The sequence below is a fragment of the Sapajus apella genome, unplaced genomic scaffold, assembly GCF_009761245.1.
Source record: "Sapajus apella isolate SASKATOON/1434 unplaced genomic scaffold, GSC_monkey_1.0 scaffold33, whole genome shotgun sequence".
Lineage (NCBI taxonomy): Eukaryota > Metazoa > Chordata > Mammalia > Primates > Cebidae > Sapajus > Sapajus apella.
In genome coordinates, this window is record NW_022436973.1 from 4625221 (window position 1) to 4650954 (window position 25734).

The 25734-nt window shown below is 44.8% G+C and overlaps 1 protein-coding gene and 1 long non-coding RNA gene across 2 annotated transcripts in view; one reads left to right on the forward strand and one right to left on the reverse strand.

Moving 5' to 3' along the window:
* Positions 1 to 25734, reverse strand: part of PPP1R16B (protein phosphatase 1 regulatory subunit 16B) — a 121685-nt gene that overhangs the window by 89742 nt on the left and 6209 nt on the right. Inside the window, exon 2 of the mRNA XM_032294944.1 lies at positions 1400 to 1749. Within this exon, the coding sequence (XP_032150835.1) occupies positions 1400 to 1649 (250 nt within the window). The 5' untranslated portion in view covers positions 1650 to 1749. The remainder of the gene's footprint in view (positions 1 to 1399; positions 1750 to 25734) is intronic.
* LOC116562688 lies at positions 342 to 9041 on the forward strand. The gene is made up of 3 exons (XR_004274057.1): positions 342 to 428; positions 5650 to 5651; positions 9031 to 9041. It is a non-coding gene; the product is annotated as an uncharacterized LOC116562688 (long non-coding RNA).

The window sequence follows — 25734 nt, forward strand, 5'->3', positions numbered from 1 at the left end:
GTTTGTATTTATTTACTCATTCACTTTACAGATTGAAAATGTCCCAGACAACATTGCCTCTATCTATGTTTTCAGACGTTATGGACATCCTCTGATAATGTAAATAAAATATACTAAATAAAACATTACTAATCACTTTCTCAGCATAAGGGATCATGTTTAAGGACTTCACAGGGATTTTCTAACTTAATGTTCACAGCAAGCCCTTAAAGTAGATTTTCTTATTAGCCCCATTTTACAGAGGTGGAAACAAAGTGCAGAGAGAAGCGACTTGTCTGCTTGTCAAGCGCACACAGGGAACTGACAAAGCCAGTTTTAGATTCAGGTAGTCTCACTTCGGAGTCCATCCTGCTACACCATTTATGACTACAGCAAAGGCTACATATAAGAAATACATGCAACAGCATTCAGAGGGTGCCAGGCATGGGGTCTGGCACAGAGGAGAGCTTTATGAAATGCCAGATCCTATGAGTACTAAGCTCTTGGTGGGGAGAAACCAGATCCAACTTGTTCACCACTATATCTAGGAAAGTAATGCAAAAGAAGTAGGGTGTCTATAAATATTTGTGGGAGAGAAAGAAGGTTATTATGGCATTCATTAGCCAAAGGCTGGAATCCTTGTTTCCAAAATTAAAAAAAAAAAAAAAAGTTGGGCAAGGTGGCATGCCTATAATCTTAGCTACTTGGGAGGCTGAGGCATGAGGATCCCCTGAAGCTGGGAGTTTGAAACCAGCCTGGGCAACATAGTGAGACCCTATGTCCAAATAAATAAATACATAAAAACGAATGAAGATGTTTAAACAAAAAGCCTAGGCCTGGTGCTGTGGCTCATGCCTGTAATCCCAGCACTTTGGGAGACCACTGTGGACAGGTCGCTTGAGCTCAGGTGTTCGAGACCAGCCTGTACAACGAAATGAGACCCCCACTTCTAAAAAAAATTATTTTTAAAAAATTAGCTGGGTATATCAGGCCACGGCACTCCTGCCTGGGCAACAAGATCGAAACTTCATCTAAAAAAAAAAAGAAAAGAATTAGCTGAGTATGGTGGCAGTGTGCCTGTGGTCCCAGCTACTCAGGAAGCTGAGGTGGAAGGATCACTTGAGCCTGGGTGGCAGAGGTTGCAGTGAGCCAAGATCGCGCCTCTGTACTCCAGCCTGGGAGACAGAGTGAGACCCGCCTTAGAAAAAAGAAAAAAGTCTAAGCCAAATTTCAAGCTTTTCCTAGGACTGTCCACTTCCTAAGAGGAGTGGGGCTGCTGGAACTTGGAAAACGGTCTGCAGACCCGCCTTGCCCACACATCTACTGCACAGAACCTGGACTCCAAGCCCTGATCAGAAGCCAAGGCAGCTGCATGGCGGCCAAGGCAGCTGCATGGCGGCCAAGGCACAGAGGGGCCTACCTTCCTCGGCGTCATTCCTCAGCGAGGCCTCCAGGAGGGCCACGCTGGCCTCGAAGGACACTTTCCTGCGGCGGCCGCCCGCGCTGCGCTTCCGCTCATGCTTCCGCTTGCGGTGCTCCAAGTCCTGCTCGTACTGTGCCCACTTCTTCAGCTGCTGGGCCCTGCGCTTCTGGGCGGCGCGCAGCCGCTCCAGGGTGGGCACCTTCTCCAGCAGCTGCAGCTCCGTCAGCAGGTCCACGTGGCTGGCCATGGCCACCGCCCTCCCCACGCCCTGGCTGGGGGCTAGCACGGTGCACCGGGGGCCAGGGCAGCGCGGGGCCTCTGGTGGGGCTGGGGCCTCATGGTGGGGCCTGTGGCAAGGAGGGAGACACAGATGAACACATGTGTCAGACTCCACAACTCAGATCCAATTATATGAGATCACCCCGCCGCCCCGTGTTCAAAACACTTTTGAGGTTTTCCTTCCATTGCTCGGAGAAAAATGTAAACCCTTACAGTAGCCCTCTAAGTATCAGCAAGGTCTGGCTGTACTGTCTAATACAGTATCCAGTAGCCACCTGTGGCTATTTACATTTAAATTAATTAGAATAAAGTAAAATAATTTAGCTCCTTGGTTGCACTATGCACATTTCATGTGCATGGTCGCCACATGCTTCATATTGGATGGTGCAGATAGAGAATATTTCCATCACTGCAAAAAGCTCTATTGGATAGTGTTGGTTGTCTGCCTCTCTAGCCACAGCCATCAACAGGAAGCATGCCCTTTTCGTTTTCTTATATAGAATCCCCTTACTTTAAGGATTTGAGTTTGCGGGTGCTGGAACAGAAGGGGTACAGGAAGGGTCAGGACATAATGGGGGCTGCAGATTCCCCATAACCTGGAGACTATACAAATGTTCAAGGCCTCAGAAATATGACTATCTGACACTTTTGCTCAAGCCTCTTTTGTTCTGATCACCAAGGGATGCAAGTTGTTATGGAGACGGGAGGGACTGGACTAGAAAGAGACCAGAAAAAATAACATACTATTGCAGTGGTTCTCAAAGTGTGGTCCGGGAACTCCCTAGGGAATCCCTGAAACCCTTTCAAGAAGTCCATAGGTCAAAACTATTTTCATAACTATACTAAGATATTACTAATATTTCCACTCATTATCTCATGAGTATACAGGGGTTTCCAAAGCTGTATGAAAAGCGACATTGCAACACACTGAATGCAGAAGTAGATAGAAGAATCCAGCTGCTGCTAAGCTCAACATAAAGAATTTTGCAAAATTTTTAAACATCACTTTGCTTGCTAAATATTTTTTTGTTTTGAAAAATAGCTATTTTTCAAGGCCGGGTGCAGTGGCTCACGCCTGTAATCCTAGCACTTTGGGAGGCTGAGGTGGGTGGATCACCTGAGGTCAGGAGTTCAAGACCAGCCTGGCCATCATGGTGAAACCCCATCTTAAAAAAAAAAAAAAAAAGAAAGAAAGAAAAGTAGCTATTTTTCATCAAAATGTTACATATTATATGTTATGTTCTTATAATAGTCTAATAAAATATCTTGTAGATTATTATATTGTTATATTATGGGTTTATGGTTTTATCTTAAAGGAATCAATGCTATTTTAAAAAATTTCTCAGTATTCATTTATAATATGATAAATATTGACAGATATAATCCACATAAACAAAAGCTCTTTGGGATCCTCAATGCAAGGAACTAAAGAAACCCTAAGACCAAAAGGTTTGAAAAATGCTGTACTGCTAGGACATAGAAAATCTTTTGGCATTTTTTTTTATTTTTTTTTGGGACGGAGTTTCACTCTTGTTACCCAGGCTGGAGTGCAATGGCACAATCTCGGCTCACCGCAACCTCTGCCTCCTGGGTTCAGGCAATTCTCCTGCCCCAGCCTCCTGAGTCGCTGGGATTACAGGCACGCACCACCATGCCCACCTAATTTTTTGTATTTTTTAGTAGAGACGGGGTTTCACCGTGTTGACCAGGATGGTCTCGATCTCTTGACCTCGTGATCCGCCCGTCTCGGCCTCCCAAAGTGCTGGGATTACAGGCGTGAGCCACCGCGCCCGGCCCGACATAGAAAATCTTAACAGTTTCTCTCTTTGGATGACCTCTAAAAAAAAATTACACCTCTTGCTCTCATGAGTCTCAAACAGCATGAGGTCAACAAAATTTCAGAGTCTAAAGCCAGCTGGTCTTCAGCACGGATTCTATGGACTCTCAGACACAGAGGCAAAGGGTCTTAGGACAATCACTTGATCCTCCCTAAGTCTGTTCCCCCACCTGCAAAGTGTTCTATCCACCTCCCAGAAGTTACAGGTACAAGGAATAAAAAGAGCTGAGCTGGGGCTGGATGCAGGGGTTCATGCCTGCAATCTCAGCATTTTGGGAGTCCAGGGTGGGAGGATAGCTTGAGGCCAGGAGTTCCAGACCAGCCTGGGGAACATAGCAAGACCTCTGTCTCTACAAAAAAATAAAAATTTTTTTAAAAAAAAGAGCTGGTCCAAAATATTAAGACACCTAAGCAATGAGACACAAGCTCAGAGGAGGAATGGTAGGGAGATGTAAGTGCTGCATGTCTGCGAACCAACAGGCAAGGCTGGTTTTGGGTTGTTGGGTAAGGAGTCTACATCTGTGTGATGCGGCCTGATGTCTCAAAGAGTATTGGGTTAGCCCCTGGTTGTTTTCAGGAAGCATTGTTAATCTCCTGGGTCACCCATGTCACCCGCCCCTCCAAAAGCCCTCTCTACAGAAGCTGACGAACAGGGTTCAGGCTAAATCCTCAGGTGCTCAGGTTGGGTCAGATCCAGATCATTCTTCACGCGTCTTCCAGCCCAGAGGCTGGAGAGCAAACAGGCAGAATGGGAAAGGGGTTGCCTTGGCAATGCCCAAACAGCAAAAGTCCTGGGGTCTGAGTGGGTATGGCCTCCAGCATAAATAAACCAATGGCAAGACTCAGCAGGAGACAAGCTAGCTGGCTTTGGTTGCCTTTTGTTTTTTGTTTTGTTTTGATTTTTGTTTTGAATATACTTGCAAGGCACTTTCAACTAATTAAACTTTTTATTTTAGGTCATTGTAGATTCACAGGCAGCTACAACAAATAGTCTGGAGAGATCCTGTGTACACTTCATCCAGTTTATCCCAGTAGTAGCATCTTGAAAACTACTATACAAAATCACAGCCAGAAACCTTACAGTGATACAATCCACCAGCCTTATGCTGATTTCCCCAATTTTACATGTACTTATTTGGATGAGTTTTGTTTTATGCAATCGTATCAATGTATCTACCACCACAGTTCATAACCACACCTATCTCCTTCTCCAAGCTCCCCCTCCAACCCACTCCTGTCCCTGCCTTGGCAATTACTAATCTGTTCCCCATCTCTAGAATTTTGTCATTTCAGAAAATGTTATATAAACAGAATCAGATAGCAGATAACCTTTGAAGATTGGCTTTTTCACCAAGCATCATTCCTTTGAGATTCATCCACATTGCTGCATGCATCAATAGTGCTTTTCCTTTTGTTGCTGGGTAGTATTCCATTTTATGGATGGCCCCAATTTGTTTAACCATTTACCTATTGAAGAACATCAGCACTGTTTCCAATTTAAGGCTGTTTCATTCATCTACGGATTGTGTAAACATAAGCTTTTGTTTCTCAGGAGAAAATGCCCAAGAGTTCAAGTGATAAGGCATATGGTAATTGCATGTTTACTTTTTTTTTTTTTTTTTTGAGATGGATCTCGCTCTGTCTCTGTCACCCAGGCTGGAGTACAATGGCATGATCTTGGCTCACTGCAAACTCTGCCTCCCAGGTTCAAGTGATTCTCCCACCTCAGCCTCCCAAGTAGCTGAGTTTACAGGCACCTGCCATCATGCCCAGCTAATTTTTGTATTTTTGTAGAGATGAGGTTTCATCATGTTGGCCAGGCTGGTCTCAAACTGCTGACCTCAGATGATCTGCCCACCTCGGCCTCCCAAAGTGCTGGGATTACAGGCATGAGCTACTGTGCCTGGTTCATGTTTACTTTCAAAGGAAAACTGCCCAACTGTTCTCCAGAGTGGCTGTGCTGCTTTCATGCCCTCCAGCAATGTATGAGTGATCCAGTTCCCCACCAGCATTTGGGATTGTCTCTGCTTTCTATTTTAGCCAGTTAGATAGATGTCTTGGTTGCTTCTCTAGAAGTAAGGCATTCAAAAGAGTTGAATGCACAACCACACAGTATCATTATTATAGTTAGACGTCTCTGGAAGCTAGCAGACCATAAGTTTATTTCACTCCACTTCCTCAAGTAAGCAAACATTTAATGAAGTCCTGCTCTGTGACAAGCCCTAATTCAGAGATGGATAGGGACCACTTTGGCCTTCTGTCTGTCAGTTTATCTTATAAATCCACTTAATTATCCCAGTAACCTAATAAAATAGTAGTACTAGGTACTATCATGCCCCTTTTCCAGATGAGGAAACTAAAGCACAGAGAGATTAAGTAATTTACCCAACATACCACAGCTAGACAATGGAAGAGCCAGTCTGCCTGGGGTTCTCCAGGAAGGCTCTCCAGAATACAGGACAATGGATTTGAATCTCAAAGCATAAGTAGGATTTCACCAGATGAAAGGAGCAGACATGAGCTGAGAGGGAGTTAGGCAGCGTTCAAAGGCGTGCAGAGTGGCTGACCACAGTGGAGGGAATTCTGGCAACCAACATGCACAAACATGGCTGGAAGAGGACGTGGCTACCCAGCCCAAAGGGAGCAGAGATGTCTTGTTGGCAGGGATGAGCCACTTGTGGCTGTGGGCCAGGCCTAGCCAGAAAGCCCCCCATGATCCACATCATGTTTGTTGGTTTGTTTGGTCATAGTCCACATCACGTTTTACAATATTTTAATTCATTGCTAACATTGACAACTTGGAGATTCCATATCCAACACTGGGGTTCAGCTTTTCTTAGAATATCTTGGTATGTGGCCACAGTGGGCTCACATGGCATCGCCATCAACTGATGTAGAGTTGGGCTGTCCCCTTTAGATAGGGCACATACCCTCTCCTTCACCATAGTCCCCAATGCTCCCCATTACTCCCACCTGACGGCCCTTACTGACATCATTTGCCAGCTCCAATGTCATTTGAGTTTACAAGCTCTATCTTAGGCAGAACAAGACAGCAGTTTCCAAATAACCAGAACTCCAATCTGCACAAGAAAAGAAAGATAGCCTGTGAGTCTCCCCAACACAGAGCAGGGTGAACACAGCAGCTGGGTGGTCCCAAGACAGTGCACTGGCCTCGGTGCTGGGGCAGCCCACAGCAGCCAGGCTCCAATGGGCTGCAGACTGGCCTCTCCATGAGACCTGGGCTCACCTGTCAACATTTCCAGATAAAGATCCAGAGGGTGACAGGAACATAGCCCAACTTCCAGGACCTGAGAGAGCAACGGTTACCATCAACCCTTAAAGAGGATCCCCGAGGAAGACCTCATTTGGAGGAACAAGGAAGTACAAGGAAGCAGTTGTTTGCACTCCAAGAACAGACATCAGCCTCCAGAGCTGTCCAACCAGCAATTCGACAAAGGTGCTCATGATTAATGTCTGCCTCAGGAGGTGGTAAATTCCCCATCACTCAATGGAGGATAAAATTTCCACCTGTGGGCCAGGTGCAGTGGCTCACGCCTGTAATCCCAGCACTTTGGGAGGCCAAGGCAGGCGAATCATGAAGTCAGGAGATCGAGACCATCCTGGCTTACATGGTGAAACCTCGTCTCTACTAAAATATAAAAAAATTAGCCAGGCATGGTGGTGCCTGTAGTCCCAGCTACTTGGGGGGCTGAGGCAGGGGAATCGTTTGCACCCGGGAGGCAGAGATTGCAGGGAGCTGAGATTGTGCCACTCTACCCAAGCCTGGCAACAGAGCGAGACTCCATCTTAAAAAAAATTCCCCTGTAATCCCAGCACTTTGGGAGGCCGAGGCGGGTGGATCACAAGGTCAAGAGATCGAGACCATCCTGGTCAACATGGTGAAACCCCGTCTCTACTAAAAAAATACAAAAAATTAGCTGGGCATGGTGGCGCGTGCCTGTAGTCCCAGCTACTCAGGAGGCTGAGGCAGGAGAATTGCCTGAACCCAGGAGGCGGAGGTTGCGGTGAGCCGAGATCGCGCCATTGCACTCCAGCCTGGGTAACAAGAGCGAAACTCCGTCTCAAAAAAAAAAAAAAAAAAAAAATTCCACCCGTGTCAGATTGGCCTAAGTATTCTGTGAGATGTCTTTCAGTCCTAAGATTATGTACACAGTTACTCATTTCTTCATTGTTAGGAAGAGGTACCAAAAACATGCTAAAAGTAAAGATAAGAGCAGTGGTGCCAATCACTTACACTGTTAAAGCACTTTATCCCTTTCAAAGGACTTCCCCAGCCATCACGTCAGCCAAGTGCTTCCCTGTGGAAGGAGAATCCACTCCAAGGAAATTTTCAAAAGTACAAGAACAAGTGTTGACATAACATGGACCCACACAGAGAGCAGAGTATATATGCTTTTCACTTCTCTTTTAATCTTTCAGACTTTCTCCAGAGAAAAGTGTCAGTCTGAGGCTAATAGACCCTTAACATCTTTATAACCATGACAATTCCCCTTGTAAACAAAGAGAAAGCAGGTCTCAGACTCCTGGCCTGGGCAAGCCACTGTATCTAGAATGTAATATTATTTTGTTTCTTGTGGATTTGTTTTCACAGTTACTGTTTGTTTGTGGTTGTGATATGAAATTTCCTTTTTAAACAAATCTATTTTAGTTGAAAACTAGCAAGTTGATAATAAAGAAAAATTTAATGATGACGGCACTTAGTATTGGCAAAATGTGTAAGTGACTGACATTTGGGAAACCGTCTTGCCACTGATCCTTGTGACAATAATCTTATAAGAGAAACACTCATCTAAACTCATTATTTTGTTTGACAAATATTTAGGGGGCATCTGCCACATGCCAGGCCTATGCTCAGAGCTACAGAGGCAGCAGGGTAAAGACAGACACAGTCCCTGTGCAGTGGATGGATGGCATAGACACACAGAACTGGGTGACGTGCTCCATGGATACAGAGACTGAGCAGTAACTAAACCTGGGGCCTGACTCACAGCACAGTGCTCCCTCCATGCGCCCCAGGACGGCAGGCTCCAGGCAGAGAGAAGGCAGGCACCACTGCAGTGTCCTCCCTACTCCCAGCAAAGGAATTAAGGGCAGTTGCCCAGCCCCCTGGAGAAAAGGTGAGAACACAGTCTCCCAAGGGCCAGTAAAAGGGGCCAGAGGCACATTTTCTCTGACTTGGCCCTCCCCGCTGGCTCCTCCCACCTCGCCCCTCTGGGTTCCTTGGAGCTGGGGCTCGAGGACAGCTCCCTCTTGATTACTGGTTTTCAGGTGACCTAGTTTCCCCCAATAGACCCACACACTTCCTCCCACCCCTGTCTGAGAAAACCCTGCTTGATCTAATTAAAGAACTGCCATGGTGCTGAAAATGCAGCAGCTGGGTGGCCCCAAGACAGGGCACTGGCCTGGGTGCTGGGGCAGCCATGGCTCCAATGGGCTGCAGACTGGCCTCCTCATGAGATCTGGGCTTACCTATCCACACTTCCAGAGAAAGCCCCAGAGGGTGATGGGAACGAAGCCCAAACTGCCAGGATCTGTGAGAGCAATGGTTATCATCAAAATTAAAGGGGATCCCCAAGGAAGACCTCATTTGGAGGAAAACCAGCTCCATGGAGATATAGCAAGCCCAGCATTGGAAAATCCAGACAGACCATCCTGCAGAGATAGGATATATGGGCCCACAAGTCAACAGAGTGTCCAGGACTGGCAAGATATCTGGGGGAGGGGTCTGTGGAGGCCAGGTCAGGTGAAGTCATCCAGGAAGTATGTGTGATATGAGAAGAGAAATCAGAGGCAAGGGGAAATAGGGCAGGGTACTTAATTTTTCTAACATCTGGGTGGATAAACCAAAATAGTTTGATTGTGGCCAGCAGGAAGTCTGAGGCCAAGGCACTTGACCCTTGGGGAAGCAGAAACAGGCCAATGAGGTGTGTTCACCTCTTCCCGCAGAGCTTTAACTCAGCCCCTATTGTCTGACAAAGCCTGAACTTCATATTGACCCCAAAGAGTCAGTGCACATCTGGGGAGGCAGAGACTTAGCTCCAGAGGGCTGAGCCTTTACAAGAAGGGCAAGAAAGTATGGCAAGGTTTGGGTGGAGAGGTGGAGCCAAGGGAGTGGGCAAGATGTACTACAGAACCCCTCACACTTCCCACCCACAAATAAGAAGGAAGAGTATTATAAGAGTGTTGTTTGGGGCAATAAATATACCTCTGGGAAAACTACAGAGGCACTGGTTTGGTGGTGATCTGTGTATTCCCACATTATTACCCAGTGCTGGGTCCTGATTGGCCAGAGCTTGTCAGTAGCTGCCTGAGCCCAGCTGCAGTGATTGGTTGGGGCTAGGCACGTGTCCTGAGCTGGCCCAATCAGAAGCTCTCTCTTCTCACAACTTGTGAACTGGGAGCATAAAGCCCAGTTGCTCTTGGAAGCCACGCTGCTGCCATCCCTGCAGGATGCTGGCTTTTGGATGAAGCCAGTGCTTGGCAGTCACCAGAGGGAAACAGGGTCCTTTAACTAAGGGGTCTCAGGACTTCAGTTATCCAAGCCAACAAAAGCCCCTGTATTATTTGAGCCAGTTGAATGGGATATTGCTACCTATAGCCAAAAGTATCCTGAGAGACAACAATGATAATTTTAGGGGTGCAGAAATAGGGACCCCAGAGGGATCCCTATTTCATCTTGTAGCAAGACGAATGGCCTCTTGCTGAGGCATATTACCAAATATCTCCTTTCCCCCTATAGTGGTTATTTCTTGGCTCTTCAGGCCAAGGTGAGGCCCAGCTTTGAGGAAGGGTAGAAAGGTCAAAGCCAGGTGCTCAGAGAAACCCTGCCCACACAGCTGGGAGAAGGGAGCCCAGGCTTTGTGACTCCTTAATTCTGGGGGAGCAGCCAGTTGACACATCTTTGGAGTCAAGCCTAGTGCCTTAAGAAAAACAACACAAAGGAAGGTGAATTTAAATTTGAGAGATTTTAAAATATGAGTCAGAAAGTATTTCAAAGTTCACACTGTTAAAAGAAAATGTGAAGATTTGTTTTCATGTTCTTCAGCTATTCTTCTCTACACAATGTTGGCAGCAGCCTGGAGGAAGGCAATGGGTCCTTTTTTCCTTGTGTTTCCTGTACCATTGAGCACGAGGGAAAAAAGAAAACAAAACAAACAGCGCTGGCTTCCCTACTCCTGGGATCTCACTCGGGACCTACTTTCTCTCCTAAAGGATGTACGCCCCCGCCCTCCCACAACACACTTCTTTGAATAATAGCATCATTTTTTTTTCCAGCATAAAGATGCTTTAACTCATGAGCAAAGAGACTTCTGAGGCCCTTGGTGCTCCAAATACCTGAATTAGAAATCACTGTTGTCTCCCCCAATCTCATTCTCATGGGATTTTTGTGGACTGACTGTCCTACTCCTGCTAGGATGGAACTTCTAGACTTTGGGCATTGTCATCCAGACCAAGCTCCTGGTTTTAAATCAGTTTTGATACTCAGATCCCCACAGGCCTCCTCCGTAACTCCAGTTCTCCCACCTGTACCCCTTCATTCAGATGTCTGACTTGTCCCTGTCCCCTGAAGCCCGTTGACTATAACCCCATTTGGCAGGCAGGACTTTGTGTGTATTGGGGAGCCTGGAGGTAGGGGAGGCAGGATTCAAAAACCACAAGTTCAACAAGAACAAAGAATGACGAAACAACTCATACATCTTGAGCTGTCCCAGGAAAAGAATAGTGTCATCATGTCCAGCAGTGGAACAATAACAGCCTGGCTGACCTCTGTCTGAACTGGCTGGGCCATATTGGGAGCAGAGGACCAGGTGTTAACAAAAGGCATCGAGGAAGAATTGGCTTTGTTCCAGGCCTCTGGAGAGCAGAGTGAGACTCATGTACAGACAATATGAAGAAGTGGGATCCACAGCTGGGCAATATAGCAAGATCCCGTCTCTAAAAAAAAAGTAATAAAATTACCCAGGTGTGGTGGCGTGTGCCTCTAGCCCCAGGTACTTGGGAGACTGAGGTGGGAGGATCACTTGAGCCCAGGGATTCGAGGCTGCAGTGAGCTATGATCACACCACTCCGCTCCAGCCTGGGTGACAATTAAAAAATAAACACATGAATAATTTTTTAAAACAACAACTAGGATCAGCCTGGAATGAGGATAAACTAACAGTGACAATTCAACAAAGCCCCCCGATGGCATGATGCTGGAGTCCCCACTACCAGGAACTCCATGGCCTTTAGAGGTCTATGTTGGGTGGCAGGTGGGACTGGTCCCGTGAAGTCCCGTGAGCCCCATTCCTGGCCTGCAGGGGATGGCATCGTATTGGGAGTAAGCGCTCTATCATGCATATCTGCACCAGCATTTGGTAACCACCAGGCTACACAACTTGCAAGGACCATTTTAAGCAGATACTGATTGACAATTTGGATCGGTTCTGCCTGTCAGGGTGAAGCCGCACTCAGGCTCAGCTCCAAGAAAACTTCAAGGAGGCTACAGCTCAAACAGGTAAAGGAATACCCATGAACACACCAGTCTTCCACGCTGAGTTTCCCCACAAGAACTTGAACCTGCGGTGGCCCACACACTTGTGGGTAAATACAGCAGTGTGGAGAAGGCCTTAGGGGATGGGAACAAGGGTGCCAAGGACAGGGGCACACACAAAGCCGATGCGATGTCTACAAACACATTAGTCAGTCACAGGCACGGTGCTAAACCAAACAGCCTGTCTTCTAAAGCAGCTTATATAATAGCTAAGCTTGGGGAAATGGGAGTCAAATTACAAACAGTTTCTCCAGGCTTGAGGGAATGTAGTCCACCCCCTCCCTTAACGGGGAGATAAAAACTCCTTTTGCAGCTGAAGAGATCATTTTCCAAAGGAGGCCACCTGTGGCTATGGAACACACTCCTGGGTTACACAGTTGTTAAATAGGGGATGGCCCTTCACATCGGGTAGGCTGGGGGTGGCCTCGAATCCCTGCCTTTCTCTCCCAGCATGACACTCATGGCCAAACTCTCCTCTCTTGTGCCACTTAAACGTTGATGGTAGCTACTTGGTGCACTGTGAGGAGAGGGATTACGAAGCTATGTGTGAGTGATAACAGGAAGAATGTGTGTTGTGATCAATGAGCAAAGCTTGCCACGGCTGAAGAGGTGCGAAGTGGCTGCATGCACGCTGAGTACTGAGTACGCGATTCTGTTCTACATCAGGCTGCCCAAGAGCTTGGCATCCAAGTATCCCTTGATTACAATCCTTGCCTGGGCATGGTGATTTATGCCTGTAATCCCAGCACTCTGGGAAGCCAAGGATCTAGAAAGTTATCAGATATGAGTGGAAAGGCCCTCAAATCCCAGGATATCATTCAAACGACAGCAAAAACTTCACCATGGCATCCGTGGTAGGCAAGCATCAAGAAAATCTCAGGTTCACATAGGAATTTTTCCAATTACCCACCCTAAGAGGCAAAGGAAGAACTGTACTCCATCCTGTTAAGGTGACTAGATCCAGACTCTAGGAACTCAAGTAGAGGAGGGCAGCCCCTGTTTTACTCCATATGGATGTTAGCAAGTATTTGTTCTATTACAAATTGGTCTATCTGGTTTGTTAACCAAAATATCCCCTTATCTCCCTGATCACTAATACCATGGATTTTCTGACATCTTGGATTTCACCAGGAAGATCTTTTAAAGCAATTGCAGCTGCTTTATAGTTTTTTCCTAGTTCCTACTTCCCCTCCCAAGGCTGGCCCTGGAGTGTGGGGAGATAGCATGCTGTTGGTCATTGGATAGGTTCCATTCAGGAACGGAGAAGGACGGAGGCACTGTCACCAGCCAACACCATTCCCCATCCAGATCTGGGAATCACTGTCTTGTCTGTTCCAAGCTTCTTGGGCTCCACACCATTGCCAGCATAAGAGAGGAAGGGAAGCATGGTTTGCTGCCTTATAAAACCAGTCTCTCCATTTCAGAAACCTCAAATATCCATCACAAGCTATCTCCTCCCCTTTAGCCAGGGATGTTCTTAGCCAGTTAGAAAGAGGTTAGGATAGATTTTATTTTTATTTATTTATTTTTTTGAAGCAGAGTCTTGCTCTGTTGCCCAGACTGGAGTGTGTTGGCATGATTTCAGCTCACTGAAACCTCCACCTCCTGGGTTCAAGTGATTCTCCTGCTTCAGACTCCTGAGTACTTGAGATTACAGGCACACACCACCATGCCCAGCTAATTTTTGTATTTGTAGCAGGGTTTCACCATGTTGGCCAGGCTGGTCTTGAACTCCTGACTTCCAGTGATTCCATCTGTCTTGGCTTCCCAACGTGCTGGGATTACAGGCATGAGCCACTGTGCCCAACTTGGGTTGGGAATTTTTAAAAGCTTTTCATATAGTTTGTTCACTGAAGCTCAGAGAATAATTCCAAGGAGACAGGGACAATTAAAAGCATAAAGTTGAACTTGAAGGTAAAAGTCCTACCCTGGAGGACAAAAGAATGAGAAGAAGACGACGAGGGCAATGCAGAGAGCAGATTCCAACTAAGTTGCATAGCCAGTGTGGGATGGAACTGACATTTGAACCCAGGTCTGCCTAACACCAAAGCTTACACCCATAAAAAGCAGAAGGAGAAGAAGGAACTAGGAAAATCTCTAAAGGAACCGTAAGTGCTTTAACAGATCATTCTCATGAACTGCAAGAAGATTTCAGAAAATCCATGGTATTCATGACCAGGGAGATGGGGACATTTTGGCTAACAAACCAGACAGACAATTGGTAATAGAACAAATACTTGCTGAAGTCAGTATAGAGTAAAACACATGCTTAACGAAACTAAAGGCAAACATTTTAGAACCTATAAACTAGATACATGAAATGAACCTAGAAACAAAGGATGCCAGGTAATCATGGCAGCTTCTGTGTCTAGCATACCTTACACCTGCCCAGTTCTTTGCATGTAACCTCTCTGGGGATCACTGCACCAACTCTGCAATGTAGATATTGTTTCCATTTCAGAGAGTAAAAAATTGGGACTCAGAAAGGTTAGGGAGCTCCTGAGTAAGGCTGACGTTCCAGTTGTGTGTCATTGGCATCTCTTCTGATTATTATCTGGCATCTGTTTTGATTGGTCAGTCTCTATGCCATTTGTTAAGTATTTTTAATATCCCACTGCTTAAAAATAAAAGAAAAAATGTCAGACAGGAAAGATGAGCCATGGAGGCATGACTGTAAGAGGAGTCCTTGAAGGAAAATAAATGAAATCTCTGCAGAGTAAGGATAACTGATTAAAGTCATAACTTCCCTTACTGTTGGAGCCGTCATCACTTTTGGAGGCTTCAGCAGGAAATATATTTCATCCTAAATTTCATAAAATCTGCCTTCCAAACCCCTATAGGCTCAACACCCTATGGCTGCTTCTTTTTTCAGTGAGCATTTTTGTGTGTTTTTGGCTCTTGTTTCATTCTGGGTTTTTTGTTTGTTTGTTTTAGACAAAGTCTCTGTCACCCACGCTGGAGTGCTGTGGCATAATCTCGGCTCACTTGAACCTCAACCTCCCAGGTTCAAGCGATTCTCCTGCCTCAGCCTCCTGAGTGGCTGGGACTACAGGCAAGTGCCACCCTGCCTGGCTAATTTTTGTATTTTTAGTAGAGACAAGGTTTCACCATGTTGGCCAGACTGGTCTCGAACTCCTGACCTCAAGTGATCTGCCAGCTTCGGCCTCCCAAACTGCTGGGATTACCGGCATGAGCCACCGTGCCCGACTTCAGTGAGCACTTTCTCACTTTCACTTCACCCAGTAACTCCCAAACCAGATTCATAACAGCAACTGGCCTCTCTCCTCTCCTGTCTGAGAGATGAAACTATTAGTAAGAATAAAACAGAAAGTTTCAAGATGCTCCACATTTTGGTAAGTGGTTTCCATCTAATACACAGGTTTTGAAGTCTCAGTACTGGATCTATGACCTTCCAGGTCACCACGCAGAGAAGCAGCCTGTAGTATTCTGCCTTTAGAGCATACTTCTGTACTTCCCCTCTTTGATCTCCAGCCAAAGTTCCTCCACTTTGATTCTCTCTTCTTGGGTATACAGAACTCCAGGCATACCTCTGCTTCCCTCTCACCAGCTGTATTTCCTTTGAATGTGGTAACTTCTCTATAAGCCATAGTTTCATCCCATGAAAGTGGTGTTGCTAACACAATTGAAATTATCTCCTCATGTTAAAATCTCAGATTCACTTTGTTAGCCGCTTTGGTCTACACTCAAATGTCTGGAGCTGCACTCCATTCCTGAATACCCTGTTTCATACTTGATGCCAACAATGAGTAACTACTAGTTTCAGAGTTTTCTTTAGGCAATTTCCTCTGTGAATTCACTTTCATTTTAATTTAAAGCTTATTTACTTAGTCAATAAACAAATATTTATTGCCATCTATATGAGGTAGGCAATAAAGTAGGGTAGCTCTCGGGATCTCTTAATGAACAAAGCTATTAATCAGAGAGGTTCTGCTTCTGGTAAGGACAGAGTAGCTCTTTGTGGATCAACCATCTCACACAAAACAATTACAAACTCAAGACAGAAAAAAAGATTGGAAGGCACTAAATGTGTTCAACTACAAGCAATTAGAAACTGGAGAGGAGGCAACACCTGAAAGAAAGAAACGGCACTAGATAACTTCTGTGTTTTTATTGCTTTTTACCTGTGGGAACCCTGGTCAGTGCTGTACTTACTAGCTAAAACTTGGATAGAAAAGTGCTCTCTTACTATTTGAGGAATTTAAAGACAGAGCTCAGGTAACCACAGCTGGAAAATAAAGAGAAATATCCCAGAAAAGAGTCACAGAACAGTAGCCCCAAATTCTGAGTATAAACAGTGCCCAAATCTCACTGAATGATGTACGTACAGGGCAGACTTCAAGTAGTTCAACTGAAACTAAATGAATTGCGCAAAGATTTCAGATTTGCCCACCCAAGGAAGACTGAGTTTGGAGTTGAGTTTAGTCAAGTTAACTGCCAGATTAAAAAAAAAAAAAATTCTTTCTGAGGAATAGAATAGAATTCAGAGTCTTTTCAGGTCTCATTCACAACATTCAGGATGTAATCCAAAATTACTAGGCAAATTAAAAACAAACAAACAGGAAAATGTGATTCAAACTCAAGGGAAAAGGCAATCAATGGAGATCAATCTCAAGGTGACCCAGGTATTGGAATTAACAGATAAATATTTTTAAAGCAGTTATAACTTTGCTGAAGAATGTAATGGAAATTATGCTTGTAATAAAAGCACAGATAGGAAATCTCAGCAGCAACATAAAAAGTACAAAGAAAAGAACCAAAACTATCAATCAATTCCACTAAATTCCCACCAATACCTTCCTCTGCACCCCTGTGGGTAGCATCTCTCACTAGGGACAGTTACAAAGTTCTAACATATTTATTTCAATGACCTTTTTTTTTCTTTTTGGTTTTCCTTTTTTTTTTTTTTTTTTTTCTTTTTTATCTATTTCAATGACCATTTTTTAGCACCTTCTAAATGCCAGGTTCTAGGCAGCCTTTGGGGCACAAAAATATGTCACAAAGACCAGAGCTTCTTCTCTGACAGTGTCTATATAGTCCACTAGTCACTTCTCATATCTCCCCTTTTCATTGAGGTCTTAAATTATAAAAAGAGATCAAAGTCCTGCTATGGCATCTTTCCAGAGCTTCATAGTGCTTCCCCTTAGCTTCAAGATCACTCCTGGTGGAGCCATTTGCTCCAAATAAAGCACATGGAAATGAGAGGCAGGCTGTCAGGTTTGATACACATGAACATTCTCCCTCTACTGGCTGATAGCCAGGTCAGGTCTACCAAAAACTCCGGGACATCACAGGGAGTCCATGGAGAGGCACTCCCCATTATAACACTTCTTTCCCCAGTTCTGCTTTGCTTTCGCAGAATCTATTAGGAAAGAGGTTCTCAAATCTGGCATCGGAATCACTTGGAGACGCTGGGAATATACATGAAGACTACAGAGCAAGACCACTACAAATCTATCAGAATGGCCATTTTTTTTTTAAGACAGAAAATGCCAACTGTTGGCAAAAATTCTTACACACTGAGTGGGAATATAAATTGGTACAATAACTGTTTTAAACTGTTCTGCAATGTCTTGTAAAATTAAACATGGGCATGTCCTATAATCCAGCAGTTGAATGCCTAGAAATACACCCAACAGAAACTTTGCTATAGAAATATACATTTGCTTTATATAGTACGTGATTTTAAAAAAAAAAGAAAGAAATATACATTCACTAAAAGGCATTCACAAGAATGTTAATTGCACTATTTCTAATAGACGCAAAGGATAGACAACCTAAAATGCCCCCAACAGTAGTTTGGAGAAAAAATATAGTTTGTTCACACAATGGAACATTGTACAGCAATGAGAATGAACAATATAAAATTACACTCAACAATACGGATGACTCTCACAAACAATGTTAACCAAAATAAGCCAAACACACAAAAAATGCATACTATATGATTCCATTTATGTAAAATTCACCAACAGGCAAAACTAATCTATGCAGTTTCAGGGTGCAGAAAGTTAACTGGAAAGAGGCATATGGGTTGGGAGAGCAGGGGGGGCTTCTGGAGTGCTAGTAGCAATCCAAGCAGGATATGGGTTAAATAGACATGTTCAGTTTGTGAAAAATTGGCTCATTTAAGATTTGTGTACTTTTCTGTATTTGTTTTTCCTTAAGAAATCATTACAATATATTTACTTTTTTAATACTGATGTCTTGCTCCCACCTCGACAGATTCTAGTTTAATTGGTTTGGAATGCAGCCAGAAATTGACATTTTTAAAAGCTCTCCAGGTGGGTCTCATGTGCATCCAAGAACCACTGTGTCAGAACTTGGCAAGTCTCCTTACTATTTCTTGGAGCAGAAAGGGCTGCTGCTTCTCCAGAAAGTCTAAAAGCAGGATGTTTTTTGTAGAACACTAGTAGTGCCAGAGGATGTTAATAGGCATTACATGAATAAAGTCTTCTATAGTCAAATAAGCAATATATTTCTTTTTATTTTATCTTTTTTGAGATAGGGTCTCAGTGTGCTGCCCAGGCTGGTCTCAAACTCCTGGGTTCAAACGATCCTCCCGCCTCAGCCTCCTAAGCAGCTGGGATTATAGCTACTACCACACCCAGCTAGTAATATATTTCATTACAATTATCAACTTTTATTGAATACTCACTGCATTCCTAGAGGTAAGCTATGTGTTTTAGCTAGCCATACTATCTCATGTAATCCTCACAGCAAGCCTGTGAGAAAGGTACTATTAATCCTTATTTTATAGAGGGTAAACTAAGCTCAGTGATTGCCCAATATCCAGTAACCAACAGGGCTGGGATTCAAATCCAGATTGGCTTTGACACTGAAGCCCATGCTCTTTTTTTTTTTCCTTTTTCTTTCAAGAATTACAAGGGGTCAGGTACAATGGTTCATGCCTGAATCCTAGCACTTGGGGAGGCCAAGGCGGGAGGATGGCTTGAGCTCAGGAGTTTGAGAGCAGCCAGTGAGACTTCCTCTGTACAAAACATTTTTTTTTTTTTTGAGACGGAGTTTCGCTCTTGTTACCCAGGCTGGAGTGCAATGGCGCGATCTCGGCTCACCGCAACCTCCGCCTCCTGGGTTCAGGCAATTCTCCTGCCTCAGCCTCCTGAGTAGCTGGGATTACAGGCACGCGCCACCATGCCCAGCTAATTTTTTGTATTTTTAGTAGAGACGGGGTTTCACCGTGTTGACCAGGATGGTCTCGATCTCTTGACCTCGTGATCCACCCGCCTCGGCCTCCCAAAGTGCTGGGATTACAGGCTTGAGCCACCGCGCCCGGCCTGTACAAAACATTTAAAAATTAGCTGGGTATGGTGGCTCCCACCTGTAGTCCCAGCAACTTAGGAGGCTGAGGTGGGAGGATCGCCTAAGCCCAGGACGTTGAGGCTACAGTGAACTGTGATTGCACCACTGCATGATCACAGATCACTGCACTCTAGCCTGGGCAACAGAGTGAGAGCATGTCTCAAAAAAAAAAGGACAATCAGTGAAGCCTACGCACTCGACCAAGGCCCTAACTGCCAGTCCAGATAGCACTTCACTGCAGGAGTTAACTGAGCCTTTGCTATGCTAATCTGAGCTGTAAGTTGCCAAGGCAAGAATGTTGAATGCAGCAGTTCCCAAGATGTTTTCCTTGCCTCCATTGCTTACCTCCCAACCCACCATCCACATCACTGGTGAAGTTTTTGCTCTTAAACCAAGTCTGGTCCTGTTTTTTCCTTGGAGGGAAGCATCGGATGGCTCCCACTGCCTATGCTGTCCAGTCTCAAGCTTTCAGCCTAAACAGTCCAATATCTGGACCTTGACATTTTAGCTTTCTCTCTGGCCATCCTAACTTCCCTCCCTACACAAAACTCATTAAATACCCACTCTTCCAGCTGCATGGAACAGGACTGATAGATTCACACCTCCCCAGTGGTACTCACCATTTGCTGAGACTCTATTGTGTGCTACATACTATGTATAAGTTGACTTTAAACCCTGCAATGAGTCTTAGAAACAGGTGACATTACCCCCACTGGATATATTAGTAAAGGGATGCTCCTCTTGACATGCCCAAAGTCACAACTGGGAAGTGTCAGGGCTAGGATTTGAACCAAGATTTATCTGCCGCAAAGCCCTTGCAATTTTCACTACACCACACTCACCTCCTCACCTTCACACATGCTATTTTATGTGTGGCAATACCCTTCTTTCTTTCCACCTGACAAACTCCTCTTGTTCTTTGAGAGGTAGCTCAAATCCTAAAATGAAAAGAGCTTTCCAGGCACCATGTTCAGCACTTGCCTCGTCTCATTTAGACACTGTTGTCTCGATGTCATTTTTTTTTTTTTTTTTTGAGCTGGAGTTTCGATCTTGTCACCCAGGCTGGAGTGCAGTGGTGTGATCTCGGTGCACCACAACCTCCGGCTCCCAGGTTCAAGTGATTCTCAGCACTTTGGGAGGCTGAGGCAGGAGGATCACCCCTGGTAAGAAGTTCAAGACCAGCCTGACCAACATGGAGAAACCCCATCTCTACTAAAAATACAAAATTATCCAGGTGTGGTGACACATGCCTGTAATCCCAGCTACTCAGAAGGCTAAGGCAGGAGAATCACTTGAACCCAGGAGGTGGAGGTTGTGGTGAGCCAAGATCACGCCATTGCTCTCCAGCCTGGACAACAAGAGTAAAACTCTGTCTCAAAAGAAAAAAAAAAAAAGGAAAGAAAATATATAGCTAAGGTTTGGTTCCCTCCAGGTGGGTTGACCAGATGATCATACCCCTTCCTACGTGGACCTATTCTTTTTGAGCAAGAGGCCCCTTTACAAGACATAGACAGATGTTTGATGCTCACTCATTGATTGAAAACCACTCTGTGTACCCACTCTACCACAGGCCTGTTCGGAGCACACCTGCTTGTAACCCCAGCAGTGAACAGCCTATTTATGCCACCCACAACCAACCTCTATGATGTTCAAGGTTGTTGATTTTTAAAGCCAGCCTTCTGCTCCCTTGCTCCCACTTTCTGGACTAATGTACAGATCTGCCCAGGTTTGAGTGACCGGTAATCAGTGCCAGCTGCAAACTTAGCTGGGTTTCCCCAAAGGCTCCCTCAAAGAAACCCTATTTGTAAACATGGAAACTACCAAAGAGACTATTTTAAAATTACTCACCTCTTCCTAACTTCCCACCTCTTCTGCTGTCCCCACTAAGGATAAGCCCCATTAGTTTTTGCTTCTAATCAAGTTGTTTTCTTTTGAGAATTTCAAGCCTCCTCACCACCCTGGGACATAGTGCATACAGTATTTTATGAATTCATTTGTGATGTTCACGAATATAGAGTTTATCAAACAAAAGTTAGCTAAGCTTATGTATTTCTCTAGCACAATGTGAACCATACTGCTTTGCTCTCATTTTATTTGTTCATTTGTCTGCCAACTCCAGGAGATGGGATCAACCTGAGGGCAAAGGCTGGTTTCATTTAATTTTGCCTCTAATTCCAAGCATAAGGCCAGGTAGAATATAGTTCCTGAATATTTGATAATCATTACGTAGGCACAATCCAGGTCATAAAATCTAAAAATTACTGCAGAACCTGATGCAGAAATGTTCTGTTTTGTATCTATCAGACTGACAAAAATGAAAGTTACTTAATCCTCAGTGCTGGAGAATAGATGGGGGAAACAGTCACACACTGTTGAGGAAACGGAAATTGGTTCAGCCTCTTTGGAGAACAGCTGAGCAATGTCCATCATAGTTCAAACTGCCAGGAATTTTCCTTATGAATAAAATCATCAGTGTATGGAGGATACAGAAATATACACTGTTCAAACAAGGATATTGCAACATTATACATTTGCAGGAGGAAAAAAACTGGAAACAATCTTAGCCATCATCAAGAAACTACAAAATAAATGATGGGAAATTTTTATCACTGGACCATCAGATAGCCTTAAAAATCCAGGTATATCTGTGTGTTGGCATGTTCTCAGATAAATTAGCTGAAAAAGAAGCTCTCAGAAGAGTTTTGTAGAGTCGTGCTAAAAAGAAAAATGGATAGACGTGTAAATGAATATGGCTTTGCATATGCATATGAAAATGATGGAAAGATACATAAAACATTCATAGATTTTTCCAGGGAAAAGAGATGAGGGGCTGGGAAGATGGGGAAAATTTACTTATGATATACTTATATTCTTTTTATACTTAAAAAGCATAACATACAGCAATAGGAAAACAAAAGCTTAAGTTTATATATAAAAGAAAAAAATGAATGACATTTTGGTGAAAGTCTTCCCTATATTTTTATAAGGTAGCAGACAATGTTTATAAGGCAACATTTCCTCCCTGTCCAGTCCACGGGAGAGCCAGCAACAGCAATAGTTCCACAAAGAAAACAAGAGGCAGAGGAACTCACCAAAAAGGGCCAAGAGCCCTAAAGAGAATAAGTGTCAAAATGAGTACCTTTTACTTGTCTTTGGATGCGAGGAAATAAAGCCAGTTCTGATTGAGAGTCTGAACTAAGACATTTTCAGAACTCACCAGGCTGGCACAGACTCCAGGCCCAAGAAGCAGAGACTAGGGATGCCCAGGTAAGTAATGGCCATAAGTAAGCTAGTAAACAAAATGAATAACCCAGCTCCTGGGGACATAATGACACTGTGCTCTGCTTACCTATTTACCCAGCCCCTGAATACTCCTAGGGGCTAATTCTAATACTAACAATGCCATAAGAATAGTTGGCATGTATCAGGTACCTTCTACCTGCCAAGCAGAGACCAAATGCCTAATCATATCAATTTATATTACACTATTATTATTCATATTTTACACATAGGGAAATTGTGGCTCAGCAAATAGATGTAAGTAACTTACTCAAGGTTGTAGTAGGTGCTGGAGGTAGGAATCAAACCCATACCTGACTCTAAAACCAACCAAGGTCATTGCTAGCCCTCCCTCCTCTGAGGGAAGGACAAGAAAAAAGCACTCCCTCAGAGTAGGGACAGCCCCATAAAGAGAAGACAGCATTTTTATGCAAAGAAAAGGCCAGAGAGTATAATGATTCAGTGCAAGGACTTTGAAGCTGGATGTCCTGAAATCAAATCCTGACTTTGCCATTTACTGGCTATGTGACCTTGAGCAAGTCATTGAACCTCTCCGTGCTTCACTTTCCCAAGCAGTAAAACCAGAGTAGCAATAGTCACTTCTGGCTGGACGCAGTGGCTCATGTCTGTAATCTCAACACTTTGGGAGGCCGAGGCAGGCAGATCACCTGAGGTCAGGAGTTTGAGACCAGCCTAGCCAACATGGCGAAACCCCGTCTCTACTAAAAATATGAAACATAGCCGGGTGTGGTGTTGGGCACCTGTAATCTCAGCTACTCAGTAAACTGAGGCAGGAGAACCGCTTGAACCAGGGAGGCAGGGGTTGCAGTGACCTGAGATCACACCACTGCACTCCAGCCTGGGTCACAGAGCAAGACCCTGTCTCAAAAAAAATAATAATGATAATAATAATATCACTCCTTAGAGTTGTTAGGAGGACTAAAGGAGTTAAATAGACGGCACCTGGCTCATAAGTACCAAGTGATTATGATGAATATTAAGAAAAAGGTGCCCTTCCCTCTAAGCAGATGCAACCCTGCAGGGTGCAGAGCTTGGCAAGTGGATCACAGGTTAGATTCCAGCCTCTCCTTTAGCTGTGCCATTGTGCCCATCAGCAATACACAACTCTACAACATTACATAGGTCCTGCTGAGCAATTAACCTGCATGCACTGGCAGTTCTTCCTCCCACCTTCCCTTCTATCAGTCTGGCTGTGAATCAGAATTACCTGGCACACTTTGAAAAATACAGACTTTCAGGGCCCTACCTTGGCCGATTCTAACACAGGTGGACTGGGCTAGGGCCCAGGCATCTGCACTTTTCACAAACCCCAGGTGACCAGGTGACCCTGGAACAACATGTTCCTGGACACATGTTTTTGGAAGTACATGAAGCTCATCACACCTTGTTCTAGCTGTCTGAGTTGCTCCTTGAGACCAAGTATCCTCTTTGTCAAGTCTGGTCCCAGGCTGGGGCACACAGAGAAGGGGCACAGTAAACATCTGTGACTTGGCAAGCCAGCCAGCACAGCATATGGCTGTGCAAACAGGCACAACACACTGTGTTTGCTTTCATGCTGTGTTGCACCAGGGAACCCTTACCTATAGACTTGGGGTCCCCCATACCCCTGCTTCTCAAAGTGCAGTTCACAGACCAGCAGCTTGACACCCTGGGAGCTTGGTAGAAATGCAGAAAACTCCATACCCAGCCCAACTGAATCAGTTTCTGCATTTTAGCAGGAACCCAGAGGGGATGTGTGTGCAAGTTTGTGGCATACGCCCTAGACCCCTTCTCCCTATCCAAGTAAGTTCTAACCAGTGGGCACATCTAGCCTGCCCAAACACCCTTTGGGGGCCAGTCGTCTCCTTCAAACTCCTACAGAGACCCAGAAAAACAGCACAGTCCTTTCAAAAGCCTAGATTCACACTTAGCAGCCAGCCTAAGGCTTCAGGTGAACCTTCACTTTAATGAGTTATTTATTTCTAAGTCCACATTAAAATAAACCTTCCCAATAAACTGAAAAAGAGACATCTCTGGCCTCTATAATTCCAGGGCATAAAACACTCTCTTCTTTTGTACAGAATTGAGACCCCTGCTTTCCTGCCTAAAGCCACGCAGGGACATCAAACAGCCCAAGAAAACAAGCAGTGTCTTCCTGTTGGCCAGGCTTCAAGTTATCAGGCAGATTTCACACTGCAGCTTGACCTCATTAATCCTAGGCCTATCACATTGCTGAAAATGTCAGTGGAAAACAGCCATTCAGTGGGTTTCCTTCATTCCACCAGTAAGGGACAAAACAGGAAGCTGACAGCAGCTGTGCCCCAGCTTGGCAAATCCCAAGGGCCCAGATGAGAGCACCTAGGCTCCCCTACCCCAGCCTACTTTCCAGATAAAGACGGGTCCCATATCCACATGAGCAAAATGCAGTGGTGATGGCAGGAACAATTCAGATAATCTGGGCCCCTAAGCACCTGCTTGGGACGGAAAACAGAGAGTTTGGTCTGAATGTCTTTGGCCTGAGTTACCAACTGGCTGTTCATCATTCAAGTTCATCTGAATCTCCTCTGCCTATTCAAAATGTTCCACAAGCCAAACCCTTGGGACTCCAGGGGACATAAGGCCTTCCAAGTCCTCATTCATTCCTTTAATGCATATTGATTGTCTCCCGTGTGCTGGACATCATGCTGATCACGCTGGCCAACTGGAGACACATAGCTGAATGAATTAGACACAGTCACTGACCTTACGGGGCTCATAGTCCAATGTAGTCTTTCTCAGCCCCATCACTATTGATATTTTGGATCAGATAATTTTTTGTTGAGGGGGCTGTGCTGTGCACTACAGAATATTCAGCAGCATCTCTGGTCTCTACTTGCTGGATGTCAGTAGCTCCTCTTTCCCACTATCCCCCCCCACAAATGTCTCTAGACATTGCCAAATATCCCCTGGGGAGGGTCAAACTGGCCCAAGTTGAGAACCTCAGGTCTAGTGGATGAGACAGAATGTCTCATTAAAAGAGTAATGCTCACATATAATCATATA